Source organism: Syngnathus floridae, chromosome 6 (assembly GCF_059516105.1).
Source record: "Syngnathus floridae isolate MCC-2025c chromosome 6, RoL_Sflo_1.0, whole genome shotgun sequence".
Taxonomy (NCBI): Eukaryota; Metazoa; Chordata; class Actinopteri; order Syngnathiformes; family Syngnathidae; genus Syngnathus; species Syngnathus floridae.
This window is the reverse complement of record NC_142418.1, coordinates 18,461,534-18,487,026: the sequence shown is the minus strand read 5'-3', so window position 1 is coordinate 18,487,026 and position 25,493 is coordinate 18,461,534. Positions and strand designations below refer to the sequence as shown.

Sequence of the window (25,493 nt, the reverse complement as noted above, 5' to 3'; positions counted from 1 at the left end):
TTTTTTTTTTTTTCTACATAAATTAAAAAGTCATCTGCACATCCTGCAGGAAAAGTAAATGTGAGCAAGGTGGACGTTTGGCCTATTAGTGACTCAAAGTGGAAGCGTTGGCCGTCATCTCGACACAAGCAGCTGCCCTAGTTGCATCCTATTAATGGCCCTCAAGCCCATCAATAAGGCATGGAGCCATCTCCTGAAGGCTGCCTGGCCCGCTCTTTCACCCCACCTTGCTTTGCAATATGCATGAGCGTTTTGGCATGCCTTGCACAGCTTCTCCTCAATGAATGAATAACTGATGGCAAGGTGGTCGTAAAACATACACTAGCTACATCTCTTGCAGCGATAGCAACCCGGGGGGGGCGAGGACTTGACTGCTTCATAATATATAGTGGGCGTCAAAAAAGAAAAACAGAATGGTACCACCACAGTGCCACCAAAATAGCAGATGGACTCTTTGCAAGAAATGCCCCCCCCCCCCCCCCCCAAAAAAAAGGTAATTAAAAGTAGCGATACTAGGTATTAGCCCGATACCGGCCTTATCTCAAGCTTATCGGGTACTTGTGAAGGTTACTGATACCAGCCATTGATGCTTAAAAAAAACAATTTGATGTTGACTAAGTCCTCCTCACCAGTAGTTGGCGCTACACAGTAGCTGTTTGACACATTAGCTAATCATGAGTCAGAATTTTTTTTTTTTTTCACACACAGCGTTGAGTGAAATTTGATCAAAAGTTCTAAATGTATGATACTTGATTTTTGAGTCCCTTTGAGTAGAACTAATATTTACAAGTTGTGGAATCAGGGTGATTCGCAACACTCACAATGGAACAAGGTTAAAGCTGTTGAAGCTGTTAAAGTGGCATAGCCGCATTCCTTAAGTGGAATTAAAAAAAGAAGTCTAAAAATGCATAGTCTCAAGAGATCTACTCTGACAAATTCTGTGGAAAAATCATCCAGGAACACAAAGTCCCCAAGAGGGGCATCAATTGACTTCCAATAGGTGGCTCCAATCAGCCCGCAGAACCAGCCGCCGTCCGCTAAGGACTCTGCGAGCGGAGTCCATCACTTATCAGAGGCTGAACCCAATCAGGGCGGCGCGAGCGAGCGAGCGAGCGAGGAGGGTGCTGATCAATGAGGAACAGATGGCAGCGGGCAGCAGAGGCGGGCGGGATGGCCAATTGCTGCGAGCGCTGGCTGCCTCAGCTTGTGTGCTGTGCTGTGCTCACCCTCAGCCTTTTAATTCCCGCAGCTATCCAGGTCAGCAGTGAGGGATGAGGCTCCTCGTTAAAACCTTAACCAATTAAAGCAATACTGGCTGAGAGGAGGATTCTCGAGAGCTCTCAGGATCTCATTTATAAACGCACAACAAGGCAGCGAAGACCCGAGCGGGAGCAACACAACACTTCACGGCTCCGTTAGGAGCTAATACAGACTTATTTATGCATTTACTGGACGCATACATACATATTCGGGTCACACGAGAAGTCGACGTTACTGCGCGTCAATAGTATCAACAGATCAAAACATGAAAAGCATTCAGAGTGTACGCTAGCTATTGCGCGTTATGAGCGCAAAACAAGAAAAGAATGAAAAAAAGGGGTACACACGGTGAGAGGCAGATTGGGAAGTCCACGTACCCCGATGATGGCATTCAGCTCAGTCATAGTGACCTGCTTTGCCCGCTCCACTGCCTGAGCAACCTGCTGTTGGTGCTGTGGCAAGACATCAACACACACGCATGAATGGTTTTGTATCAAATGCTATTTGCTAATATTCAACCACGGCACTTCAACAATCTGAAATTGGGAGGATTTGGACAATTTGAAACAAAGGCGCCTAAACGACGAACGGATGATCAAAATCAGCAGTCGATTAGCTCTCCGCGAATCCTCCATTTGAAATGGCAATAAATCGAGAGTCGGCCATGTTGGACTTTGGAGCTTCCGCTGCGTGTTTATCGTCAAGTGGTCCAATCTCGGCATCAAGTGATGGCGCTACGTTGAAAGCTTACCTCTTGTGACAGGAAAGGCATAATTTGCGCTAAGATGGCGTTGAGCCGCTTGGCAATCTCCGTCTGGAAGACAACAGAGAGGAGACGTGGAAATACGTATGAAACAGACAGTGGCACGGCGTAACCCCGCCTTTAATGTTTACACCGATTAAGTCAATTACTGCGGCAATCAGAACTGCTTGACTCAACATCCTCTAAACAGCGTGATATTGACATTTGAAAGATTTAAAACATTAGGCGAGCCCAGGGGGATGGAGCACAGCTGTGCTGAGAGTGCACTCCACGCTCAACGGATAGGAGGCGGCGGCGGCGGCGGCGGCGGCAGATTGAGAGGATCCTCTTTCTCTCTGTCTCTCTCTCTGGCAGGCTTTTGCTCTCCGTCCTGCACTTAACCTCCATGTTAAACCGCACAACCACACCCCGACGACTGAGGCCCACAAATTTGCTGGTTTACTTACATGTGACATTTGGGCCACTTTGCATGCGCCGTGTAAAAAAAGGCGTAATGACCTCGAGGGGGAACACGTTGCAAACTTATCAGCGCCTTTTTCCTGCTCCATTTGTCAGCGCGGAGCAACTGCCAACCCCTCCCTCCCTCCCTCCCCCCATTCTTCCGCCTGTCTAGCGAGCGCCATGGCAACGGCTGCGGCCCTATCTTGCCGGGATCATTATGCAAATGGAACCTCTCTTTGACCGTAACAGGCTTTAAAATCATATTACGTGCTCGGAGGCAGGTCATTAAATTGAATTTTCGGCCTGTCGATCACATGAATGTTGCAAATGAATGCCTGGTTTGAAAAAAAATGAGAGACAGAGAGCAAAGGGGGGTGGGGGGGTGGAGGGAGCGATCGCTCCCCCCCTTGTAAAAACACTGCACAGCTGGCTTGCTCTGCCTTGCTCTTTTCTTCCAAGGATGGAAGATGAGAGTGTTCAGGTTCAAGCTCTGCACTGGGAGCAGAAAAATAACAGTGCCAAAGCTACATCATCTATGGAATTTATGAGCTGCAGTTCATCCCAGGGCCACTGCGGAACACAAACACATCACGGGGGACTCGCTAGGATTTTTCATTTGGAGCCGAGCGCCAGCTTATTTATGACACATGGCGGAAATGCCAGCCTGACGTATTAGCGCGCGAGAGATTGGAGAGTAATGTGCAACACCACGAGACCCGCTGACCCGGGCTGCAACACGGATAGCCACTTAGCATGGACCGACAGACAGATGGCATTTTTGGGACTGGATTTTAGCTCATTTTACAAAAAGACTTATCATCTCTCATTACAAATATATTATAATGGTAATATAATAATAGTCTGGGCCAACCTGCCGATTAGTTTCTGACTAGATTTTCCCTATTGAAAAAAAAAAAAAATGGCTGACCATTATCTTCAAATTAGAAAAAACAGCACGAGAGCTCGCCATTAAAAAGTGACTCGACTCCTTTTTGGTTCAACTTTCATCATTCTGGCCTTTTTCTGTTTGTCGTTTTCGTTGACAAAGGATGTCAAAATTTACAGCGCAGTCTAGTCCCGTGACGTGTCGTGTTAGTTCTGTTTGCATGAATCATTGCCAAACGTGATAACACACTGTTGACATATTTGACTTTGCAATGGCCATCACGCCTCCGCCGTGACACCCACACACACACGCCAGATAAAAGCTTGGCTGTTTGAAAAAGTGCTGTGAAGTCACAAATAGCACAGATTGCTATCAGAGCTGTCCTCGAGACCAGGCGCTAGATTATTTTCTGCATAAAAAGAAAAACATTGACCCCAATAAAGGAATAAAAGTGATCAACAAGCAATGAAGATAAAGGCTGTTTACGAGCCAGCCAGCGACCATATTAATGCACTCGAGGGCGGCTCTGGCCGGAGCTCAAAAACGGCCTTCGGAAAGGCAAGCCGGCCTGCGTAATCCGTGTTTGTCCAGATAAGCCATGTCAATAGCGGGCCAACATTTGACAAGATTTGCGAGAAGGCCTTGAGCGCACGGCCCGTTCCTCTGTAGCTTAGTGTCGCCGTGACAGCTGGCCCAGAGAGGTCAAGAGGTGGCTCATCCGCCGGGCCCTCGGCAACTCGCTCAACACACAAACGCGGAAATGCACGCACGGGCTGTCGACTGGACTCAAGCAGAAAAGAGAGTTTCTCCCTGTTGCTGCTCACGGACGCTTGCTGTCACTTGGAGCAGATGACAGCGCTGCCCTTGAGAGGCCGCCGCTACACAATTACAGCTCCTCGGACTTGTGTAGCACCACTTTAAGAGCACTCTGGCGCCGCTTTGTCAGCGAGGCGTTTGCCCGCGGCCGTCAGCGGCCGCTCCACAACCTGACCGGGATTCAAGAAGGAGCGGGAAATAAAAATGGCGGCCATTTGCGCTTTCCTCCGCATGCCGACACGGCAGACACGTCCTCTGGCTGACCGTGTTTGTTTTGGCCCCGCTGCTGTGTTCGCTACTACAAAAAAAAAAAAAAAAATCCCACAGCCTCGGTTCTCATTCCTGAATGACGTCTTCAGGTAACAAGCACCAGATGAGTGTGATTAGACATCATACGTGTGCCATCATATATGATTTGCAGCCAGATCAGATTTGATCTGCGTCCGCCGGGGCCGGAATGTGAATTACGTCGCGCCGTGAGGAACGAAGGCAGGCTTCAAGGAATGGATTTCTTCAGCTTGGAATAAATTCTGCTTACAGAAAAGTAATATGCTTGTGTGCATCCAATAATCCATCCCAGCCTGGCGTGTTAACCGCTCGCCATCTACGCGGCCCCTCCCCCCCGCCTGAGCAGAAGCTAGGGGAGCTGCATGGGGCCCACACTGTTTGCTCACAAACACGCCGGTCGGCAGGTTAGAGCCCCGCTGATGAATTATTCAAGCACTTCCAGCAGCTCTTTTGAGGTTCCTGATAAAAAAAAAAAAAAAAGGGAGCTGCTAAAATGGATCAGTCGATTAACCTGTTTACACAAAGCCGGCCGGGGTTGTCGCCCCGACTCGTCTCTGTTCTGCGGCTGGGGGCTCCCATCCCCCTCGCCGGCCCGCCGATAAGTGCCTGACAGAAGCTATCAGAGCGGCCCCGGCTCTGACAGACATGTGACACGCGGTCCAGACTCTGATGGATCACCCTACGCCTCCGGCGCTGTCATTAGCCCAGCCAGCCAGCGAGCGGGGGGGTGGCGGGGGGAGGGACCAGCGCGCCCGCCGCTTTGAACACCAGCCGGGCGATCCCACGACTTGAGCTGTGTGTTTAATGCACTTCAACAGCGCTTTTCACTGGAGCCACATGATAAAGACAGCTGCGTCAGCTAAATAGGCACGGGGACATCGTTACAGGGGTTTTCAAGTCAAATTAAAAAAAATCCGAGTCAAAACCCTGGCAAGATCTACAACAAATCCAATGTCAGATACCAAATCAAGGCGAAAAAAAAAGGATTGACCCAGTCAACAAAAAAATGTCTGGGACCTGGCAAAAACTGTTTCAAGGTCCATGTCCAGAAGCAAGTCTAAGGACCAACTCAAGAACCAGGCTTTAAAAAATATCGTCTGAGACCAAAGCAAAACCCCAAGTCAAGAATCAAGCTAAGCACAAAGACAGACAAGTCCGATTGTTTGCTGTCTGCACCCGTGGTTTGAAATTGGACTTCCTCACACGTGATGTCACAAAAACAAACAAGGACAGACACTTTTGGCGATGCGCCCAACTGCCAATGTTTCCCGTGTGCCTGAAGATCGGAGCATTGCGGGATGAAGTCAAGACTTGCTTTGGAAAACACTCGGTGGGAAGCCACGATACAAGACATCGTTTGGCTTCACGTTTGACACTTTGCGCTTCTTTAATTGACGACATTCCTTTCACCCCCTTTCACACGCCTGCAGATTCTCACTCATAAATCATGAACGCGTTTAATATTTCAGATTGTCGGCCCCGACTCGTTTTAGATCCCATTATGGGGACAAATCAACTCTTAACGAAGGACAATCTCGCAAGATAGAACCACTTGAAGGATTTGGTGGCTCGGTGTGTGCGTGAGGCAACAGCAGACGCTTGCTATCTTTCGGGATAACGCCAGGCGTGACTTTTGTCCTCCTTCCTGCAATTAGCGACCATCCCTGACCCTGATGCTTCATGCGCTTTCTTTAATCAGGAAGTCAAAGGTCCAGCCAGCCAAAGTCAACTTCAATCTAATCAACGGGCTGAGATAAATCCCGGATTGCGAGCGGCGAGCGAGACAATCGTCTCATTTGACTAAGACGACATTTGTCGGTGAGCAACAAAGATGGTGCCTACCTGTTTGTGCATCTCAATGTTGAGTCCGTAAGACATCTCGTAGTACTGCCAAGAAAACAGGAAACGTATCAAGTCAGTCGTTTGGCATTGATTTCTCCGATTTCAATTTGCATCACGAGAAGGATTAACGGTGAACATATGCTTTGCTCTTCTGCGGCCACTCTCGATTGTTTCTATCAACGAGTTCATACGAGGATGACAATCGTTTGAAGAGCCAAACAAAGCCTCTGTGTTCCTCTTGTTTGACCTCCGCCGTCGAGACGCGATCGATATCTGAATGACGCCGTTCCAAATGCGCCGGCCGGGTCGCAATCGGGATGGCCGTCAATATCGATGAGACGCAAAATCACATCCGAGTGTGACAAACAGCCAGAAAATTGACTTTGTGTTTTTCCGCTGATGGCGCAGAGCATCAAAGCGTTCAATGTTTTGATCGGCGGTCTCCCTCAGACATCTATTTACTCACTCTAAAGTGTTTGCACAACACTTGTGATTTCAGGTCAGAGCGTCTGACTGAATCCGGCCGAACGGGCAGGCCACAGGTGGCGGCCGGGCCAGAAATGGCTTTCCGGTCAGTGTCTATTTTGACGAGCCAAATGCATTATTCAGTCCATTAGCGTTGAAGAAGAAAAAAGAAAAGTCTCAAACAAGAGAGCCCTTCTGTCTGAGATCAGAGCCCCTGCAGTGTAAGCTGATACCCCGTACTTCCTCACGTGTTTACCTAACCGCCTGACATGTTGTCCCCCCCTCCCCTCCCCTCCCAAAATGATGGTTTGGCTTGAAGCGCCCCCGCCATGTTTACCTGGGACAGCGGGCGCTCTCATTGCGTCAGGTGGCAGCAAAACATCCCGCGTCACAGGCACACCTATGTTTTCCAAAACCACACTGGAGCTTTGTGCTAAAAGAGACGCCTCCATTTTGTTGGGGCGCATTTTCCCAAACGCCCCATGAGCGAGCGTTAAGTCTCCTAGGAGAATAATCAGATCGGCACACACCCGAGAGGGAGGAGGGGTCACCGGGGTCGACCTTTAGAGATCAAGGGGAGCCCCGACCCACCACCGTTGTCAGTCACCCCCTCCCACCCCTCGTAACAACCGTCAAACCCTCCGGGGGGGGATCTCGCGCGACACCCGAGCCGAGCCGCACAGGTGATGACAATAGAGGCCGTCCCACGCCACGCAACCCAGATCGGGCTCATAATTGCTGCCCGTGGCGACGTGATCTTACCATGACATAGTGGCGCTGCATCTCCGTCTTCTCATTGGCCAGTTTGTCGTACTCCACCTTAAGACTAAAATAGGAGAGAAGGTGTCAATTACAGGCGCTCTGTCACTTGCATAACTCACTTAACCACTTGGCAACGGATTACAGGGCATTTCTATTCCGCGTGCAACTAAATATTAGCCTTCACCTGGCAAAGTACTGCAAGCGAGCGTGTGAGCGCTGACATCTTTTGTCAACAGTACCTGTGATACTGGGCTTGGAGGAACTGGAATTCATCTTTAATTCGGTCACACGACTCCGCTACGGTGAATTTGAAGCCGGGCTGGCCGGGCTGATGAGGAGCCTGAAATACAACGAGGGGAGGGGAAAAACATTGTCACGAGTTTTTAGCTTCGCTTTTGTGAAGGAGCCAAGCCAAGATGGCTCTCATCTCGACGTTAACGCCAATTGGGACGGTTACCGACGGACACAATGAACGGGCGGGACGTCAAATAGCAATTCAAAACCAAGACATGAATCTGCCATGTATCCTTGAAACATAACCTTGTCGACGAGACACAACACAGCCGGGAGCCATGTCAACACGGCCAATAAATATGCCAAAAATGTACTGCACAGAGGTGGAAGCCCCTCTCACCGGATGTCGGCCTTGCGGATACATCTTGAAATCCACCCTTTGTTTATTTCTGCAGGTCCTTTGGCGAAACGGTTGAAAAGAGCAGGCGGCCCAGGAGCTTGTTGTCGGTGTAGTTGCTGAATAGCCTGTGTTGGGAGAAGGACGCGCGCGGTTTAATCGCCAGGGGTACAATCAAACGCACTTTTGTTTGCAACTAATAATCCCTGTGAGAATAATGCAATCACCAAGTGGAAGCCGGAGAAACAGCAGCGCCTCGGGGGTGACCTTATTCGGTGGCGGCAGGCACACAAGCACAAAAATCACATTCTCGCTTTAAAAACACTACGGAGAAAAGGGAGTAGCCACTTTTACGCAGGTGCTGGATGAATGATGGCAGTTTCAAATGTTGATTTACAAGGAAGAGGAGAACCCAGGTGAGCCATAAGAGCAATGGTTCCCTCCGAGCGAGCGAGCGAACGAGCGAGCGCGCGCGCGTTCATTCTGCCCACTCAATTGTCACGTAAAAGCCGAAAAACGGTACCCGACGCTCGGTTTTACACGTACCCGTCACCGAGGAAGAGAAAGGGCTACAATCCACTCGTTTAATCCGTCCCAACGACGGCGTGGCGGAGCATCCTGTCTCCGGAGCGCACCCGGCCACATTGGGGGGAGCAGCGGGCAAAAAGAAGACGGCGATGCGGTCGGAGCTCCAACAAAACTACTTTTCTCCTCGTCAAGCCTCCGCCGCGAACCTCCCAGGAATTTGGCCGCCGTAATCCCCGAAAGAGCGGCGAAAATACGACTCCGAAACAGCTCCTTCCGTGTTAAAAAAAAAAAAGGGGGAAAAAAAGGAGATTCTTTAAAAGCGTAACATGGTGCGCTCCACCATCTCGCGTTTCCCCCTCAGTTGTCCAGTTTAGCCCGGTTGCCACACACAGGCAAGCGGGGCTGAACTACCGTGAAAGCGCCTGTCTGTCCAATCAGATTACTCGCCAAGACCACGGCCACATCTGCCTATCGGAGGGCGGCGGCCCCACGTGGGGTGACGGCAGCACACGGATGACGTCACCGCGTGGAGGCACCCGCCCCGCCCCTGGCTACCCCGCACACACACACACACACACACACACAACGGCCATTCAAATTGGAGCGAGACATGCACATATTGCGCGTCCTCATTAGCGCGCTCGTTTGCCGCCCAAATCAAAGTTTTCTTGGGTGAGACCAACACCGGTGGGAGAAGGGGGGGCGGTGGTGTACGCGCACATTTCTAATTCGACGCCAGTCTCCGCGGAAGCGAAATGAACTTGTTTGTGTGCGAGACGTTGATGCAACTTGACACGCTTTACGGCCACATATGTGACGTAAAAGCCTCAAATCAGATGCTTTGCTCCCTCCCGCTGCTCTCCGCAACACCGTGAAGGACGCGTTAATGACCAATCGATCCACGATCAAATTAAAGCGTCGAAGCCTTGGCTTCTCCGTGATGGTTCATATGACACATCCCGGACGCCCTCGCAGCTAATTTAGCTTGCTCGCAGCGCCGAGGACAGCCGATTGCCTTTGTCTGACATTAACATCAGCCATGTCTGCTCCGCGACGCCTTGTTTTGAAGCGTTACCCCACGTGGGACGCCCCTGTGGCTTTAAGACTTGTCGTCCAATGGCGACGCGGCGCACTTACTCACCGGCTTCCCATTCGCCGGCGCTCGCGGTGCCTGTCAGTCACGCGGCAGCATTGTCAATCAATACCACGCGGGGTCAAGCGCTGCCAAATGCCTGTGCTCCTCGGTCCTCTCCTCTGCCTGCAATAGCTGCTTAATTAGCTTCGAATGGCTTTTCTCTCCTGTTCAAACAATCTGTTACCACCACGTGGTAATGAGAGCCAGTGTTAAACAAAAGGGGAAAAGGAAGCAGTTGTAACATTACAACCTGTAGTTTTTCCTCTCCACGCGGGCAAAATGCTTTAGCTTTTAGCATGCTAATCCTTGCGCTAGCTTGTTCTCACACGATGCACAAGCATGGATGGATGCTTGAACACCAGCACGAGGATTTATCGTGGCTTTGCGCGGAATCACGCCCCATAGCGCTCTATAAAGCCAGTTCGACATTTGCTAGTGCTTTTCAAACGTGCAGTAAGCCGTCAAGTGCCCTCCATGTATCCCAAAATACACCCCAAATATGAGTGAGCAGAAAAGCAATGTATCCCATGATGCATTGCACAAGCCATTTTCTGGCTTTCTTTTGTTTTTCATGTAGCGAACATAAACAGAGCTACGTATTGCAATCAGGAAACATATTAAATCAAAAATAGTTGGAAGGTGATGTGGTATTTCCCAACTGTGTGACAGCAATCATGGGAATATTCAAAGACAAGTCATGTAAAAATCAATCTACTAATTAGGAAGTGGGGAATGAGTGAATGTCGCCAAATACTGCTACAGGGTCAACCTTGGACACTGACATGAGTACTGTACCTATCTTTAACTGGAGCAGTCAATGAGCAATTAAGGACATTATGGCCACGCATATTTAAATGGGAGCAATATTTTTCGACTCCTTCCTCTATTTAGTGATGTTCTCACATGGCGCTTGTTGCCAATGCAAATGTCATTGTGTCATGTTTTTAGGTCTGAGCACAGCAGTGGTCTTCTTGTCATTCTTGTCAGCCAGTTTGAGGAAGCGGGTAGTTGTGCCCCCCCCCCTCAAAAAAAAAAGTAAGGACTGTGTGAGAAACTCAAGCACACACAAGAGCCTAATCTGAGCCAGGCAACACCCCTTGCTGTGCAATAGAGAGCACTTGGATTAAAGGCAACAAAGGCTCGGCCAAACCCCGGGAGGGGGGGGGGGGGGGGGGGGGTCCACCCTGTGAGACCCCCACACTGTTTATTTACACGGAAACCCCAGCCTGACTGGAACACCCAGCCCAAGGCATTACACACTGGCCTATTTGCAGAGGTGGCTCAAATTCTTGACAGAGCAGAGATTGTTCTCACTGCTGCTGCCAACCGACCGGGAGGGAGGGGCGGGGCGGGGGGGGGGGGGGGGGGGGGGGCTCGCTTTCTGCACAACACCAACACAAAACAAACACAAAACAATTAGCGTGAGATCATGGTGGTGTTTCTTTTCTAACTCTTGGCTGTCCTGTTGGTCAGTGCAACCGCAAACCAAAATGTGTCTTGGGTAACAGCGTCGAAATAGGACACGCACCAATCGATTAGCACGCGATGAAAAGTTCCAATCACGGGCCAAAAAAAAAATCCCAGACAAGACACAAACAAAGAGAGCCAAGAAGTTGCTTTTATTCTTGTGTTGACATAACAATGTAGCCTCACCTTGAGCAAAGTATTCTTTGCACAAGTAAGCTAAGATTAGCTTTGCACTTATCTTTGTCAGACAATAAAAGGATAAAATTACTCACACCGTGTGTGGAGTTATGCAAATGTCATCCGAGAATTTGAATGCGAATTCTGTCACATTTGTCTTATTAATGAAAGTGCGGCTGAAGAAAAGCAACGCTAATGAACATGCAATTTTTGCCGACGCTGTGCATTTTCAAAGCTGAAATTAAATAGGAAGTCACGCGCTGAAAAATCTGAGCGTGTCATTTTCCCGCCAGTCGGTCTTTGCTTCCTTCTGGACATATTCCACAATTTCAGGACACAAACACCTTAAGATGATTCAACGCTAAGCACATGAGAGGTTCAAGCGGTACCAGTTGACTAAGCCCATCTTGAGCTGATTTGGTTACTTTAATCCAGTTTGCTAAATGTTTGACGTGATTAAAAAGATTCTTGAGGCCTAAATTCAGTCACAGTTCATGATTCCATTCACATGGCATGGGAATGACTTCACATGATCGTCTGCCCGCCTTATCAAGGTAATAAGCGCATGCTAGAAAAATGCAATTAGGACCGAGGTCAGAGCGTGTGAAACGTTTGCCGACGAGCTTCGTACATTATCGTTGCTCGCAAGTGACCTGCTGTGCAAAGCAGAAGCACTCCGTTTACTCTCAAGTGCTCCTGTACCTGCTGACTTAACATGCGCAAAGAGAAAATGATGCCGGCCTTCTCTGGAGGTCCATTATTGAGTTAAAAAACAGAAGGCCCTGCAAGCAGATCGGGAGAAGTAGAATAGAGAGCTGAAGAAGTTGTCAGTACAAAGTCTGACAGCAGATCAGAGCGCTCAGAGAGCTCAGAGAGCTGGAACTTGTGCTCATGGGCCCGCTGGAGCACAACCCGGCGCTCCAGTGGGATGATGAGCTCGGCACAAGCAGTACCTTTTCTTCACTTCGCGTGCAACCCAATGCGGAGCAAAACACCTTTGATTTGAATGACATGTTGGGTATTTAAAGCCACCATATAGCTTTGGCTAATTGAATGCTAGCACATGACGAGAAACTCCGTGAGCTAACGACTAGCATCTATGTGGTACAAAAACTCCGTAAGCTAACAACTAGCATCTGAGCACAAACAGTGAAGCAATGTGGAAATTAAAAAAAAAAACAACAAACTCAGGCATATATTCTTTGTCCTCTGCTAAGAATGTCAAATATTACTGCCGTACAGATAAGCAGAGAGAGAAGCTGCATCTCCAGTACAGAGCATGTCTGCCTTATGCTGCAAGTCAAACTGTAAAAATAATGATGTTAAAACCATCCCCATTTTTTTTTCTGGTCTTCGCACAAGGACACAAAGGGGTTAAAAATGTCAGCGTCAGAAGCCCTGCGAGAGCGAGCACGGCCAAATCAACAATTAAGCGAGTTCTGTGAGAGGCTAAGCTTCTTATTTTTATTTCAAATGAGGATGGAAATTGACTTCCTTATTAAATCTAATTATTAGCCGGTGCCCTCCAAACGTCTTGTGAAATCGCCTCTAGCGAGCTGCCTATTAGCATAAACAGCACCAGTGGCAAGCTTAAAACAAATGGTTTATTTAGTCGCTGTTAATGGGATTAAAGTGTTCTGGGTTCCGAAGCAGCGCTAACAGTGAGCGCTGCGTCTTCATTTCTTCTTTGTTTGCTTTTCATTCCGCTCTCCTGCCTGGCTGCCTGGCTGGCGCTCATCTCGGTGTTGTTCAACAGATTGTGTTCAATCTCCATCCCCAAATCCCAGACAATCATAAATAATAAAGGATTACAGCAATCTCGTGCAAGCTGCTGGCCCGTCAGCGTCGGCGCTCGCGTTGAGAAATAATTGTCGGCCATCTGCGTATCCCGCTGCTAGGACAAGGCGTAGTCAACAAAGGCCACGGTGTACCTGCCTGCTAAAGATCCTTCTCGGCCCGGCGACATGAAAGGTTGCGGTGATGCTCAGCCCGGCGGAACGCGCCGGCTCGCTCCGACAGATACTTTGATTAGGGATGTATCGCCAGCACACGCTGACAAGATGCGCCTGTCGGGGATCAAACAAAACTTGTGGGGTTATCTCTCTCTCTCTCTCTCTATCTGTCAGCAGCCAAACAGAGCTGCAGCCAAGGCAAGAAAGATAATTGACCCGCCAAATGATCACATTTACATGTCATGCACGCAGGAGGCAAAGGGGAGCGGACATCCGCAGGCCCATCAATCCCTCCACAGTGGACTTGGATGCCATTTACAGCCATTGCGCAACTTCCAGAAGCTCCATTAGCGGTGACCTTGCCATTGCATTTTTTGGTGTGAGCTGATATGATTCATGTTGGGTAGCGCAATTCAAGAGTTCTAGTTCATAGTTCTGAGGCTCTGGCTTTGATTTGGGTCTTTGTTTGTTTGTTTTCTCAGTGTAATTGGTCTCAAGGAAAGATGGAGACAAACAAGCTAACTTTAGCCTGGGTTGTTAGCGGAAGGTATGGACAGCTAAAATGTCACTATAGGCAATAGGATTTTCTTTTTTTTATGTTTGTCAGTCTGAGCAATATTCAACGCAGGCTTTCCAAAACTATCCTCATTTTCGCAAAGTGTATGAATTGGAACAGGATGCTGGCAAGCGTCTATATTTATCCTCGACTTCCCGGCGACGGTGACTAATGGCGTTCCGGCCGCGCTCCTATCCATCCTAACTGGAAGAATCTCATTATGCGTGAAATTCAAATAAAGATAAATCGTACGCAGGATGCCGGAGCGGGAGACAAAGGACACGACGGAGGACTAATGAGACGTGTTTATGTGCAGCGTAGCTTGACCCGCTGACAGCGGCTAAATAAGTTACAGTCAGGCGGAGGTTCTGCTGGTACCAATTAAACCGGCTGTCATTAGCAGGCCGACACTGGTGACCCGATAAAACAGCAACTCAGCAGCACGCAGGATAATAGACTCGCAATTATTGTGATACACTCACCGCTCAAAATATTAGGTACACAAGCTAATGAGGCCCAATACGAGGGCATAGGAAATTTCAAATGGAACTAATTGTTAATCACGCATGATTTTGGTTTTTTTATTATTTGATCATATTGTGCAGATTTTCCAAATGGACTGCAAAGTTGATGAAAAATAACACGAGAGGGTTCAACAGATTTTAAATAATGATATATGTACAGTAAGTCCTCCTATAGGTGGACTAAGTAGACACAGAGGCTTCTTTTAAGCCACGTAAATCAAAGCAATATACCAATGTCGGGAGGAAAACACTTTGTGTTTAGATTTACGAAGCAGCCCATCATGTGCGAGAGAGAGGGCAAAGTCAACAGTTTGCATCAGGCAGGAAATATCTGACACCTAAGTGAGCCCAAAGTGCGGTCGAAGCTCTGACATCTGGAAATGTTAAGTCACCACGGAGTTGTTAAAAGGCGGGAGGGCCAAGCGCGAGTGGAGCGCCATCTCCACCGCTTTTGGCCAACCACGCGGGCCGGGCCGGGCCGGGCCGGGCCGTGGCCGGCAGTTTGTTTACGCAGCACAAACCAGCCTGTCAAAAATAAAAAGAGACTTTTCATGTTTGAGGGCTGCAATTGCGGTTCCTGCGTGATGTTTTTTTCCCTCCGCACCGACCTCACGCTTCGGGGTCGGCGAGCCGCTTAACCCGGAGCCGTGGAGCCGGCCCATTGGCCGAGCCCGGCCTGTTTTTCTGCCTCGTGCTGAGCGACTGCGGTCGCGTGCGTGCGTGCGTGCGTGCGTGCGATGACTACGGCGGCCTCCGCATCATTATAACGGCTCCTCGGGCAACCCGGCCAAAGATCCTTCAGAAATGTGCACATCATTTCCCTCATAATGACTATGTTAGCTTTCCTCAAGTTTCCCGCGCTTAACCGCCACACTAGCTGAGCGCCACTGGAAAATCCCTCCAGCCACTATCACGTAAATAGTTTTCAACAAACTGGAACATCTCAAAACAGGGCATCTTGGGCAACACCATTTGACCCCGCCTCGTGTACAGCGTCCCAATTTGATTAAAAGGCAATCTGCTTGAAGCCGTTTAAAATAGCGCCTCCCTCTCCTCCAACATCAAAACAAGTACAGGAGACAGTGGAAATTTGCTCTGTAGTTAACTTGCAACAGCCATCAATTAGTTTTACAATTGGGTCACTGTGATGGCATCACTTCAATGTGACTAAGCAACAGGACACACGAGAAAACAGGAAAGTTGCCCGGATGTGCCCGCCACCACCGCGGGCGGGGCGGGGCCTCTTATCTCATGCGAGTCGGGCGGATTACATCAGTCGGGCCTGCAGGGGAGTCCAGCCACGAGGTCCGAGGGGACCTGGATGACGAGCCTCGTGTGACAAATAGCCCCTCCCCTTTTGCGGTGCCAGTCCCGAAAGGAAGCCGAATTGTAACTGCCAACTTGTCCAAATTGCTCGGCACCCCCCACGGCGTTTGTTTGCAGTGCCGCGCGCCCTGACACTGATAGCCGTGGACAGCATCCATCACTTTGCATAAACGTCTCCGTGGCTCGTGTGTGTGTGTGTGTGTGTGTGTGTGTGTGACCTCCCTGATCCGCAGACTGAATGAGACAGTGTTTTATTTTGAATGTGAGGAAACATAAAAACACACTTCTCCTTTCTCCGTGTGTTTACTGTATGAACACGGGAGGGGGAGGAGGCGGCCAAGCCCGCTCGTTTCACTTCTCAGTGCGTGTCTGTCATCCCACCCAGCAAGGGAAGGGAAGGGAAGGGAAGTGGTGAGGTTGCTTGGTTGCTTGCTTGGAGTGGTTGGGGGCCAGCTGTGCGACCACAGACTTGTGAGTGTGTGGGAGAGAGGGGAGGGGAGGGCTCGGCGGTCCTTATTACAGACCCGACTACACACTGGGCCTCACAGACAGCCACTTACTAGCAAGTAGCAGCAGGAACACAGCAGCCTTTGTAGCGTGGCAGCAGAGAGAGCGCAGCGCAGCGTACAGCGAACAAGCCAAAATTATTGGAACACCTGGCTCGCTAGTACGTTGACAGAAGTTGAAGCAAATAGAATGCCGTGTTTTTGACAAGACCTTTGCAGTGTGCCCATTGGAATTTGCTCCGTGCATCCATATGAACATTTGTGTGGTCAGAGGACGCTTGACTCGTCGTATTTATTTGATGGAATTTGGGGTCAAATAGGCCAAGATGTGTCGTTAAAATGAAAATGTATACTTGTAGTAGCTATAGCCTCAATTGTATGTCATTGTGGTATGTCCCAATACTTTTGTCCAATTAAGCTATAGAGTCCAAGAGTGTCGTTTGGATGACTGGTAATTTGCTTTTAAATGAACAACTGTGTGTGTGTGTGGGGGGGGGGGGGCTTACTATATCTAGCTATTTTTTATTTATTTATATATATATATAATATCTAATTTTGTTAACGAAAATGTTTTTTCAGTTTGAGTTATTCCATTGATTTTATTTCACGACAATAACCTTGCTATCCAGAAGTAAACTCCAACTTGGAAGCATCATCGGCGCTTGTTGCATTAAAAGCAGATGAAGTCACGCAGATGACAAACAAACGTGATAAAGACATTGAGGCCTCCTGACAGTTTTGGCAGGAGTGATTTGCGGCACAGTTTGCTGTCAAGTCGCATCAGCCGAGCGGTACAGCAGCGTCAGTCACATCACAGCGCGGAGCGTCTCCGAGTGATGATGTCACTCCTTTGCCCCGGTCCCGAGGGCGATGATTTATGAGCTAATCTGGGTCTGTCTCCCCAGATCCCAGCGCTTTGGCTCCCGGGGGAGCCGCTAATGGGACAGTAGGACGGATCCATCACGCTCCCGCGGAAGCCCTCTCGGCTCCCGAGCCCTGACATCCATCTCCATGATCACGCGCCACTGCCAGAAAGCAACTTTGACTTCACAAACGCGCAGAGACGACACGCTCGCAAGGCAAGGCAACGCGAGCTCGCCTATTTCCAATTTGTCACGCGGCCAGAGAAAGATAATGGAGGCAACCTCCCACGATGCAAAGAGAAGGCTAATCAGCCAGTGCCGCTCTTGCAAACACCCAAGCATTGTTAGCGCTTTCTAATAGAGGACACATACTGACCTATTTTCGAAGAAAGCAATTTGTCCCAGCAAAATAAAACTAATAGGTGGCGAGATGAATGGATTGGAGTTGGCTCGACCGCCTCGCACGGCGCCACGAGGCACTAAATCACCAGATTATTAGTTTTATGAGCCGGGCCCATGAGAGAATAATTGCTAATGTTCCCAGAGTAACCAGGGAAATAAAGGTAATGGAGCAATTTATAAATTCTGATTGGTATACATGGAGAACATCCAGCCCATCTCCTTTGTTATTTCACCGCTCTCGATAAAATACGCCCCGAGCCACGCAAAGGCAGAAATCGATACAATCAGAGAAACACGAGCGCCGCTTCTGCCCCTTTGTTATTTTTAGTGCAACGGCGCCTGATTTACGGTTATAAATCAAAATCACGCGAAAAAGGGAGCAAAGTGAAACGGCAGCCAGCAAAATTCTAATTTGGCTTTGGATCAGCATAAAACTGCAAATAGAAACGAGAAGCCGCGGAGGCAGAAATAACATGCGGGAAGTCATCAAAACTAATCACGGCCCCCCCACCACACACGCACACGCACACGCACACACCATTACCATCCAGGAAACAAACCACATCATTACCAATCAAAAAAACAATACAATACTAGTGTTCTCCTTTAATTCCTGTCTAAAAGTAAAACAAATTCCTTTTTGATGTACTTGTATTCATTTTGAAAAGCACTCCATTTCAAATCTTTCAGCAACACGCAACTACAGTACTGGAAGACTTTTGTGTACTGTAACATTTTTCTGTAAAAGAGTCGCAGCAATTGAACTGGCTCAAATGACTGACTTGTTTTCCAGGTTTGGTCATGTGACTTTTGCAAGCTTTGGCACTGTGATGTCATTTTCGGTCGACAGCAAGTTCCAAAATGGCCACCCTCTGCGATGAATAAAAATAGGTAGATTCTTCTGCTAAATTCACTCTCTAAAAAAACTATCATATGAACAGAATACCGTGTTTAGGCAAGTGGGGACGCATTAGAAATGATTGCAAAGACATTTTTGGACATGTACCCCTGCCTGCCTTTCACCCAATGTCCCCTCAGCTAGGCTGAGGACACGACGATAGAAAGTGGATGGAGGGAGTTTGAGCAAGAGCCTGGAACAGACTGTGTCTGGATCCCACGGAGTATATGTCATCTATCACAAGCAGCCAAATTCAAGAGGCAACAATTTGAGTGTGTCATACGGATGATTCGCTCCCAAAATACAGGATGAGGAATTTTCCCATTTAGCGCTGCTGTGCCGTGCCGTGCCGTGCCGTGCCGTGGGAAAAGTTTGCCGGCAGGTGTTGGTCTCGCGGACGTTCACCCGCCTCCATCACTCATCCTGCTGCGGTTTCCACATGACTTTCCATCACACGCACAGCCACATCCCCTAATTTCCAGCCCCCCCTTGCCTCCCCTCTCGTCTCCAGGGTCGGAATTGCAAGCTGCACCGTGTCCAAACATAGTCTGAAATGTTGTGCAGATGTAGCCCCTTGTCATGTGGTTCATGAAAGTGGAGATTTATCTGGTCGGAGCTATGCGCCTCATACCGGACGGAGTCGCCGTGGGTGGTCGCGCCTTCTTCCGCTTGTGTCAATTTGGAGGGCGAGGTCGGCGTAAACAGCACGTAGGCGGCGCGCATCTACGTGAAAACACTTCATTAGCGTTTGACGCAATCATGTTGTCGCAAGCGGGCACGCGCCGTCACGTCGCTGGCTGTGTTGAATTACGCAATGAAGTCAAGAGAAGCACGCATCTGTCACACATTTGCTTTGTTGCCAAACACAACTGATGTCTTACCACACACGCGTGCGACTTGACCTTTGGACTGCAGCTCTTTGCGCAAGTCAACATCACCTCATATACTTTCCACCCACTTCTTATTTTTTTTTTTTTTTTTTTTTTGGAAGGTGGCAACTGCTCAAGCTTCCACTTCCTTGTTTCGTTTGCACCACAACATTGTGATGTGCATGTGTTGACATTCGCCGGCTTGTCGTTAGAGCGTCCGTCCATCCATCCATCCATCCATCCATCCATCCATCCATCCATCCATCCATCCATCCATCCATCCATCCATCCATCCATCCATCCATCCATCCATCCATCCATCCATCCATCCATCCATCCATCCATCCATCCATCCATCCATCCATCCATCCATCCATCCATCCATCCATCCATCCATCCATCCATCCATCCATCCATCCATCCATCCATCCATCCATCCTCATCATTTCTTCCTCCTCCTCAGGTGGTCGGTCTTTCACCGATTAAAGAAGAAAACGATTTCATGTCCTCACATAGTCATCACGGCTGTTGTGAGAGTCTGTTTTCAGGTTGATCCATTGCCTCACATCTCCTCTTCGGAAAGCGCTTGGGCAAGCACGAGCGTGGCCGTTCCAATCCCTTTCCACGCTGAGCGCGGCGCGTCACTTAAAGGGAATTTTTGTTTAAAAGCGGCAAGCCAAAGTGTCAGGACAACGGCACCCGCGGCCCCGAGGAAGCCCCCGACCGACGGCAGGAAGAAGCGAGCTGCGACAAGAAAATTGATTTTCCGACTGATGGATTCCAAGGCCGGATCTCGCGCTGATCTAAAGAGAACCGAGCGGTAATGGCGTGTTCTCTGATCCCAGCCGTCCCATAGCGTGCGGTTAGGTTTTATCCCGACGCAACAAGGCCCCGTAATAAATCTTGTCTTTACTCCCCAGCAGCTTGCCAGCAGCTGGGACTCGTCAAGGGAAGCCACCCCAAGCAAAATGTTATTCCAGCTTGTTAGTGTTTGAAGTCGCAGCGAGTAAGCGGCCGCCTGCGGTTTATGGCTTGTGGGCTCGCTCCAGAGAGATGCAGTCTCACTTTGCGAGTCACAATGTCTCCGCCCGCCCGCCCGTTCGAGCCGCAACTGCTGCTGCGAGATAACACGTCGACAAGAAAGCGGCAAACATGTGCCTTTGGCTCGCTGACTGACAACGCTACGCCATGTGTGTGTGTGTGTGTGTGTGTCCATGTTTTCACGCATCCGCCTACTCGAGCAGCACTGCTAACTACTACCGCTTCCTGTTTTATTTGCAAAACACGTGCGGATAAAACATTCCTCCTCCCCGCTCCCATAAATGAATCACGCGGGCGGCCCTGACAAACAGACTATAAATCGTTTGGTATTCCGCAACATCACCGACAATGCCGAAAGCTCCTCCGATGTCGAACATCTCCCAAAATTTGGCTCGGGTTGAGCCCACGAGTGTCAGTCAATCCCCTCGCAAGTCATCGACCGCATTGTGGCTAACCGGCATGTTTAAATTCGACTCTTGAAAAAGCACTATGTGTGCTTTCTATGTTATTTCAGCACTTGAACAAAGAAAGCGTCCAGATGTTTGACGCGTATCAAAGAACACGCAAAATGTTCCGTGACCGTAAATGTTGATGAGCGCTATTACAGAGACAAAATGCTATAAACTGCACGAACATAATGATTGAAGGCTACATCACATTTGTTGACTGTAATTTGGTTAAACTGTTTCACGAACCCCCCCCACCACTAAAATGTACTATCAAATTAAACATACTAAAGCAGAATGACATGGTCTGCATTTTAAACAATCACACAACTTTACCTTCTGCTAGCATAATGCTAACATACAGAAAATGCTAACGACTGGCTAACGAAAAACATAAGGCATTGTAACCTTTTTCTTGATCCTCTGTGTAGAACGACTAATATTACTGCAGTCACAGTCGTAGTGAAAGTCTTCCTAACCGTATTATACTGCCCCCAGTGGCAAAAAATTTAATCATGACACACAAACTGTTTAATTTGTTCCAGCCATCTGTTTCCTGAACCGCTCACCCTCACAAGCCTGTTGAATTGTGTTCTAACTATATGTGACACCCGACTTTGTGAGCGTTCTCTCTCTGGCGCAGTCCTCCCCCAAACACACACACGTACAGAGTGACACGAGGTCAGTCGTGGTGGATGTGCGTGTCCCGGGGGGGGTTGACGAGGGGACAGCCTATTGATCAGCAGCACTATTATCAGAGCTGAGGCTGTTTGTCATGCTGTCTACTCTCAGCGGGGGGCCGTCGTCTCTAATGGGCCGTGGAGGGTGCTCTCCTGCACCCGCCCGTCCTTGTCGCCCTCCCCACACCTTAAGCACCATCGATCCCCTGGTATCCCGTCCTTGTCCCGCGGGTGCCCCGCCCCTCTGCCTCTCCCTGGTGGTGCATTCTGTCATCACTGAGAGATGTTCCTCAACGCTTGCAAGGGGCCCCGGTCACCTTGGCAACGACCAACTGGAAACAATGCATGGTTCAACTCATAAACCAGCAGTATACTCGTTCCCAGTTTGACTTCATATTAACGGCAACTTCAAGTTACAAATCATCTTTCCCCATTGAAATAAATGGAGATTCCATTCTATTGTTCCAATAAAAATAACGGAATTTGCCTTCATCAGGAAAATGGCACTCTACAATATTGTACTTGTCCTTTGTATTCATAGGCTCCTTTTGGTATTGGAATTTGGCCCCCTCAGGTGCCTCGTGGGCCCCTCCTTTTGCAACAGGAGATTTTTCCCAACGTAAAATATACGCCTTGGCTCACGAGTTAAAAGTATGTCCAACCCCACTCCGAGGCGGCGAGGGTCAATAACAGATGCGATTCCGAGCAGGCCTATTAAAAAGAAGCAGTGTGTGTCAGTGCCATAAACAAGCCAGAAGGCAGGCGCTGCTTATGGAGGGAGGGGGGGAGGGAGGGAGGGAGGGAGGGGTCGCGTCGTGCTCGCTGGTGTGCGGCCGGCCAACCGGCGGGCCGGCGGGGAAACAAAGTGATGAGGATTTAATGATATCCAGCTTTCAGGCTATTGATAGCCCAGTCAATGGGCTGCACCGTGGGCGCCTCTGTGATACACAGCAGATTAGCGGCTCTGTGCCACATGAAAACGTCAGCGATCGATAGGACACAGGGGAGAATCAATAGCGCGGCGACGACGACCACGACGACTACTGTGGCTTTTATTTGGTGGATGGGCCCCGCTGTCAGCGTGCTATTAAGTGCGCCCGCCCGCCCGCCCGCCGATAAAGCAAGCGTGCAGCTGCGGCGGCGGCGCTCGCCCACATCCTCCATAATGAATATGAATGCTCTGTTCGCTCTCTCTCTCTCTCGCTCTCATTACACGGCTTCACAGTTCGCCGAGCTTGTCTTGCGTGGAATGTGAATGACACCTTTATTGGGCTGAAAAGCAAAAAGCCTCCTCGCACAGGTGAGAGGAACATAGTCCCACTTTGCCTTACAAGAAAGGCTTTGAAGCAAGAAGCGTGGGAGGAAGAAAAGCCTTAATTGCGTGGAATCGGCGCAATATTCAGACGCGCCCCAAATAGCATCATCACAATTACCTCGCTTGTCACGCTTCATTATAGTGCCAGAGATCTTCGATTAATTAGCATTATTGTGCACAGCGAGTGAGAGAATTGGACAGTAATTACATTAACCTCCCTATCACACCTTGTCTTTTACAAGACATGTCTGAGCAATAAAAAGATTGCCGCCGCATACACGATTACGCTTATCCTTGACAGTGTCTGCCTTCTAAATTGATCCAATTAGCCATTAGCGGCTAATTTAATTACTCGCTCTCTCCATCTTTCTGTCCTTGCCGCCGTAATAATCAAAACGCCAGAGCAGGTTATCGGCGGGACGTGAATCTGATATCTGAGAAAACACAGATGAGGAGATAAATTTCATCCTGAGAACGCCTTCGAGTGCAGGTGTCTCATTTTTGTCGCGGGCTGGCTGCAGCGTAGTCATACTTTTCTTCATATGGCCTTATAACCGTCAACCCAAATAAGGGTATCATATTATGTACAGTATAGGCCACACAACAAACTGATAAATCATTCATTTTGAAATCAAAGACGAGTAAAAACTGTTCAATGCATTTAAAAAGATGAATGGTAATCAAAATTGCTAGCAACATCTCTCTTTGTTTTAAAACGTGAAGACAATTTGCAATTTTTGTATCAACACAAGTCGATGCACAATTTGTCTTTGCAGGCCACCTAAAATAATGTGACGGCCCATGTCTGGCCCCCGAGCCTTGAGTTTGACACCGCCGTTCTACTTAGTATTCAGTAAGCATCGGAGGAGCGATGAAAGGAGAAGAAAAAAAATAATTTCTTCTGTTTCTATATTGGAGGTGGGTCAAGAATGCAACACCCCAGGGAAAGCGGGGTCAAAAGTAAAAAGCGTGAAAAGTTTCATTTCAAAGCTTGATGAAGGTGTGAGCTGACTTCAACGAAAGAACATCCCCCACGTGATTAGCATGCACGGCGCAGCAGCCCGGGAGTTGATATTAGTCCAAACGGTGGTTGCACACACGCGAGTAATCTCACGCGTTTGCTTGTGAGCGCGGCGGCGGCGGCGGCGGCAGACGAGGCGCAATCTCGCTCGCTTGAAGGGATAATAAAGGTTGGAGAGGTGCGAGGAGGAAGCCGCTGCTCTGGCAGACACATTTATAATTGGCACGCTGGCAGAGAATGAGAATGAACTTCGGGATTGGATCGTCTTTGTAACGTTGAGATGAAACTCGCCTCACAAATGGAGGCCGGACGGAAGGCCATTAAAATGACATCGGCTGCCAGTTTGGCTGCTCGGAATGAATTGAAGCGCCGGCCGGGCGGTGAACTCGTGAGTGGCGCTCGGCACGTCGGAGATGCAGAGGAAGCAGAAAAATATGCTGCCGTGAAATGTGAAGGAAAAAAAAAAATACTTGGATGTGTATGTCTGGACTGTGCAAGAATTTAAAATGCAACCGAGGTCATATCATTCAGAGTTGGAAAAATGTGTCTCCTATGTTGCAGCAAACTCGAGGGTTCGCTCTGAATGTGAGAGACATTTTGGGATATTTGCTACTCATCATCGGGGTAGAGGAGCAAGACAGGCCCAGCTTGTCTACAAAATTGCGTTTTTTTAAAAAACGCCTTGGCAAACAGATCCCTGTAGATGGCAGCGTTGCATGCCAGTGTATGGCGTCACAAAGCAAATGAGCATCTCTCCTACAACGAGTTACAGGTTAGTCATCGTTGGGCGATGAACCTGTGCTAGCTTGAGCCTTCGAGAACAGCAGAGAAACAAAGCAGAGGCCTTCTCATCTCCGCAGGCAAGTGTGATTGCTAATGAGCAGTAGCAGAACCACACTCTTGGTGTTGCCAACGACCCGTGGGAGTTCATTGCGCGTTTGCAATGTACCCCCCCCCCCAGCCACTTACAGGCTTCGTTCCTTTGGGGGCTTTTCTCAACGTCTGCGTGCGGATCTGGCTTGCTCATGATGTGAGCGTACAAACAGAGCTTTAATCAGGGAATTGTTTGGAGTAGCGGCGGCGGCGGTGGCGGCGGTGGGGAAGGGGTTTGCTTCTTTTAGCTTGTGATTGTAACACCAGATCAATGAAGACTTGTGCTCAGATGTGTGTGGGCAATAAAACGCAGGCTTTACATCAAATATTCATCGCCGGCTCTCCCAGAGGATCCGGCATCACAGACAAGCGCTGTCTTTTGTTGGAAACGCGGCAGATGGAAAACAAAAACAGCAAGCCAGCCAGCCAGCCAGCCAGCTCCCTGTAAGGACGAGCTGCTCCAAATTGGGCCTTATGTAAGAAAAGTTACAAACTGCAGTAATTATCTACAAAGTGTTTGGAGGAAACATGGGGCCATTCAACAGAGGGTTCCTCGCCCCCACCCCCAAAGGATGGAGCTACATGAAGCTATGATTTTTTTTCTTCAGAGTATTCCGCATTGGGCTTGACTTTCCGATACACAGAAATATACATAATTACATATTCTGCACGTTTGGCTAATTTGAAAGTAGAAGATTGCAATTTTCAAATCATAAAGACTGCAAAACTGCTGTGGTAGCTTTAAAATGTTGATTTTTTT

At 49.0% G+C, this 25,493-nt stretch overlaps 1 protein-coding gene across 2 annotated transcripts in view; it reads right to left on the bottom strand.

Annotated features, from left to right (window-relative positions):
• Positions 1-25,493, bottom strand: part of tle3a (TLE family member 3, transcriptional corepressor a) — a 50,499-nt gene that overhangs the window by 7,101 nt on the left and 17,905 nt on the right. Inside the window, exons 4-9 of one of the 2 annotated variants that reach the window (XM_088378622.1) lie at positions 8,158-8,282; positions 7,763-7,863; positions 7,524-7,587; positions 6,297-6,341; positions 2,012-2,074; positions 1,608-1,712 (exon numbers count right to left, since the gene is read on the bottom strand). In XM_088378622.1, the coding sequence (XP_088234748.1) occupies positions 1,608-1,712; positions 2,012-2,074; positions 6,297-6,341; positions 7,524-7,587; positions 7,763-7,863; positions 8,158-8,181 (402 nt within the window). In that variant the 5' untranslated portion in view covers positions 8,182-8,282. The remainder of the gene's footprint in view (positions 1-1,607; positions 1,713-2,011; positions 2,075-6,296; positions 6,342-7,523; positions 7,588-7,762; positions 7,864-8,157; positions 8,283-25,493) is intronic. The other variant, XM_088378623.1, reaches the window with a different exon arrangement.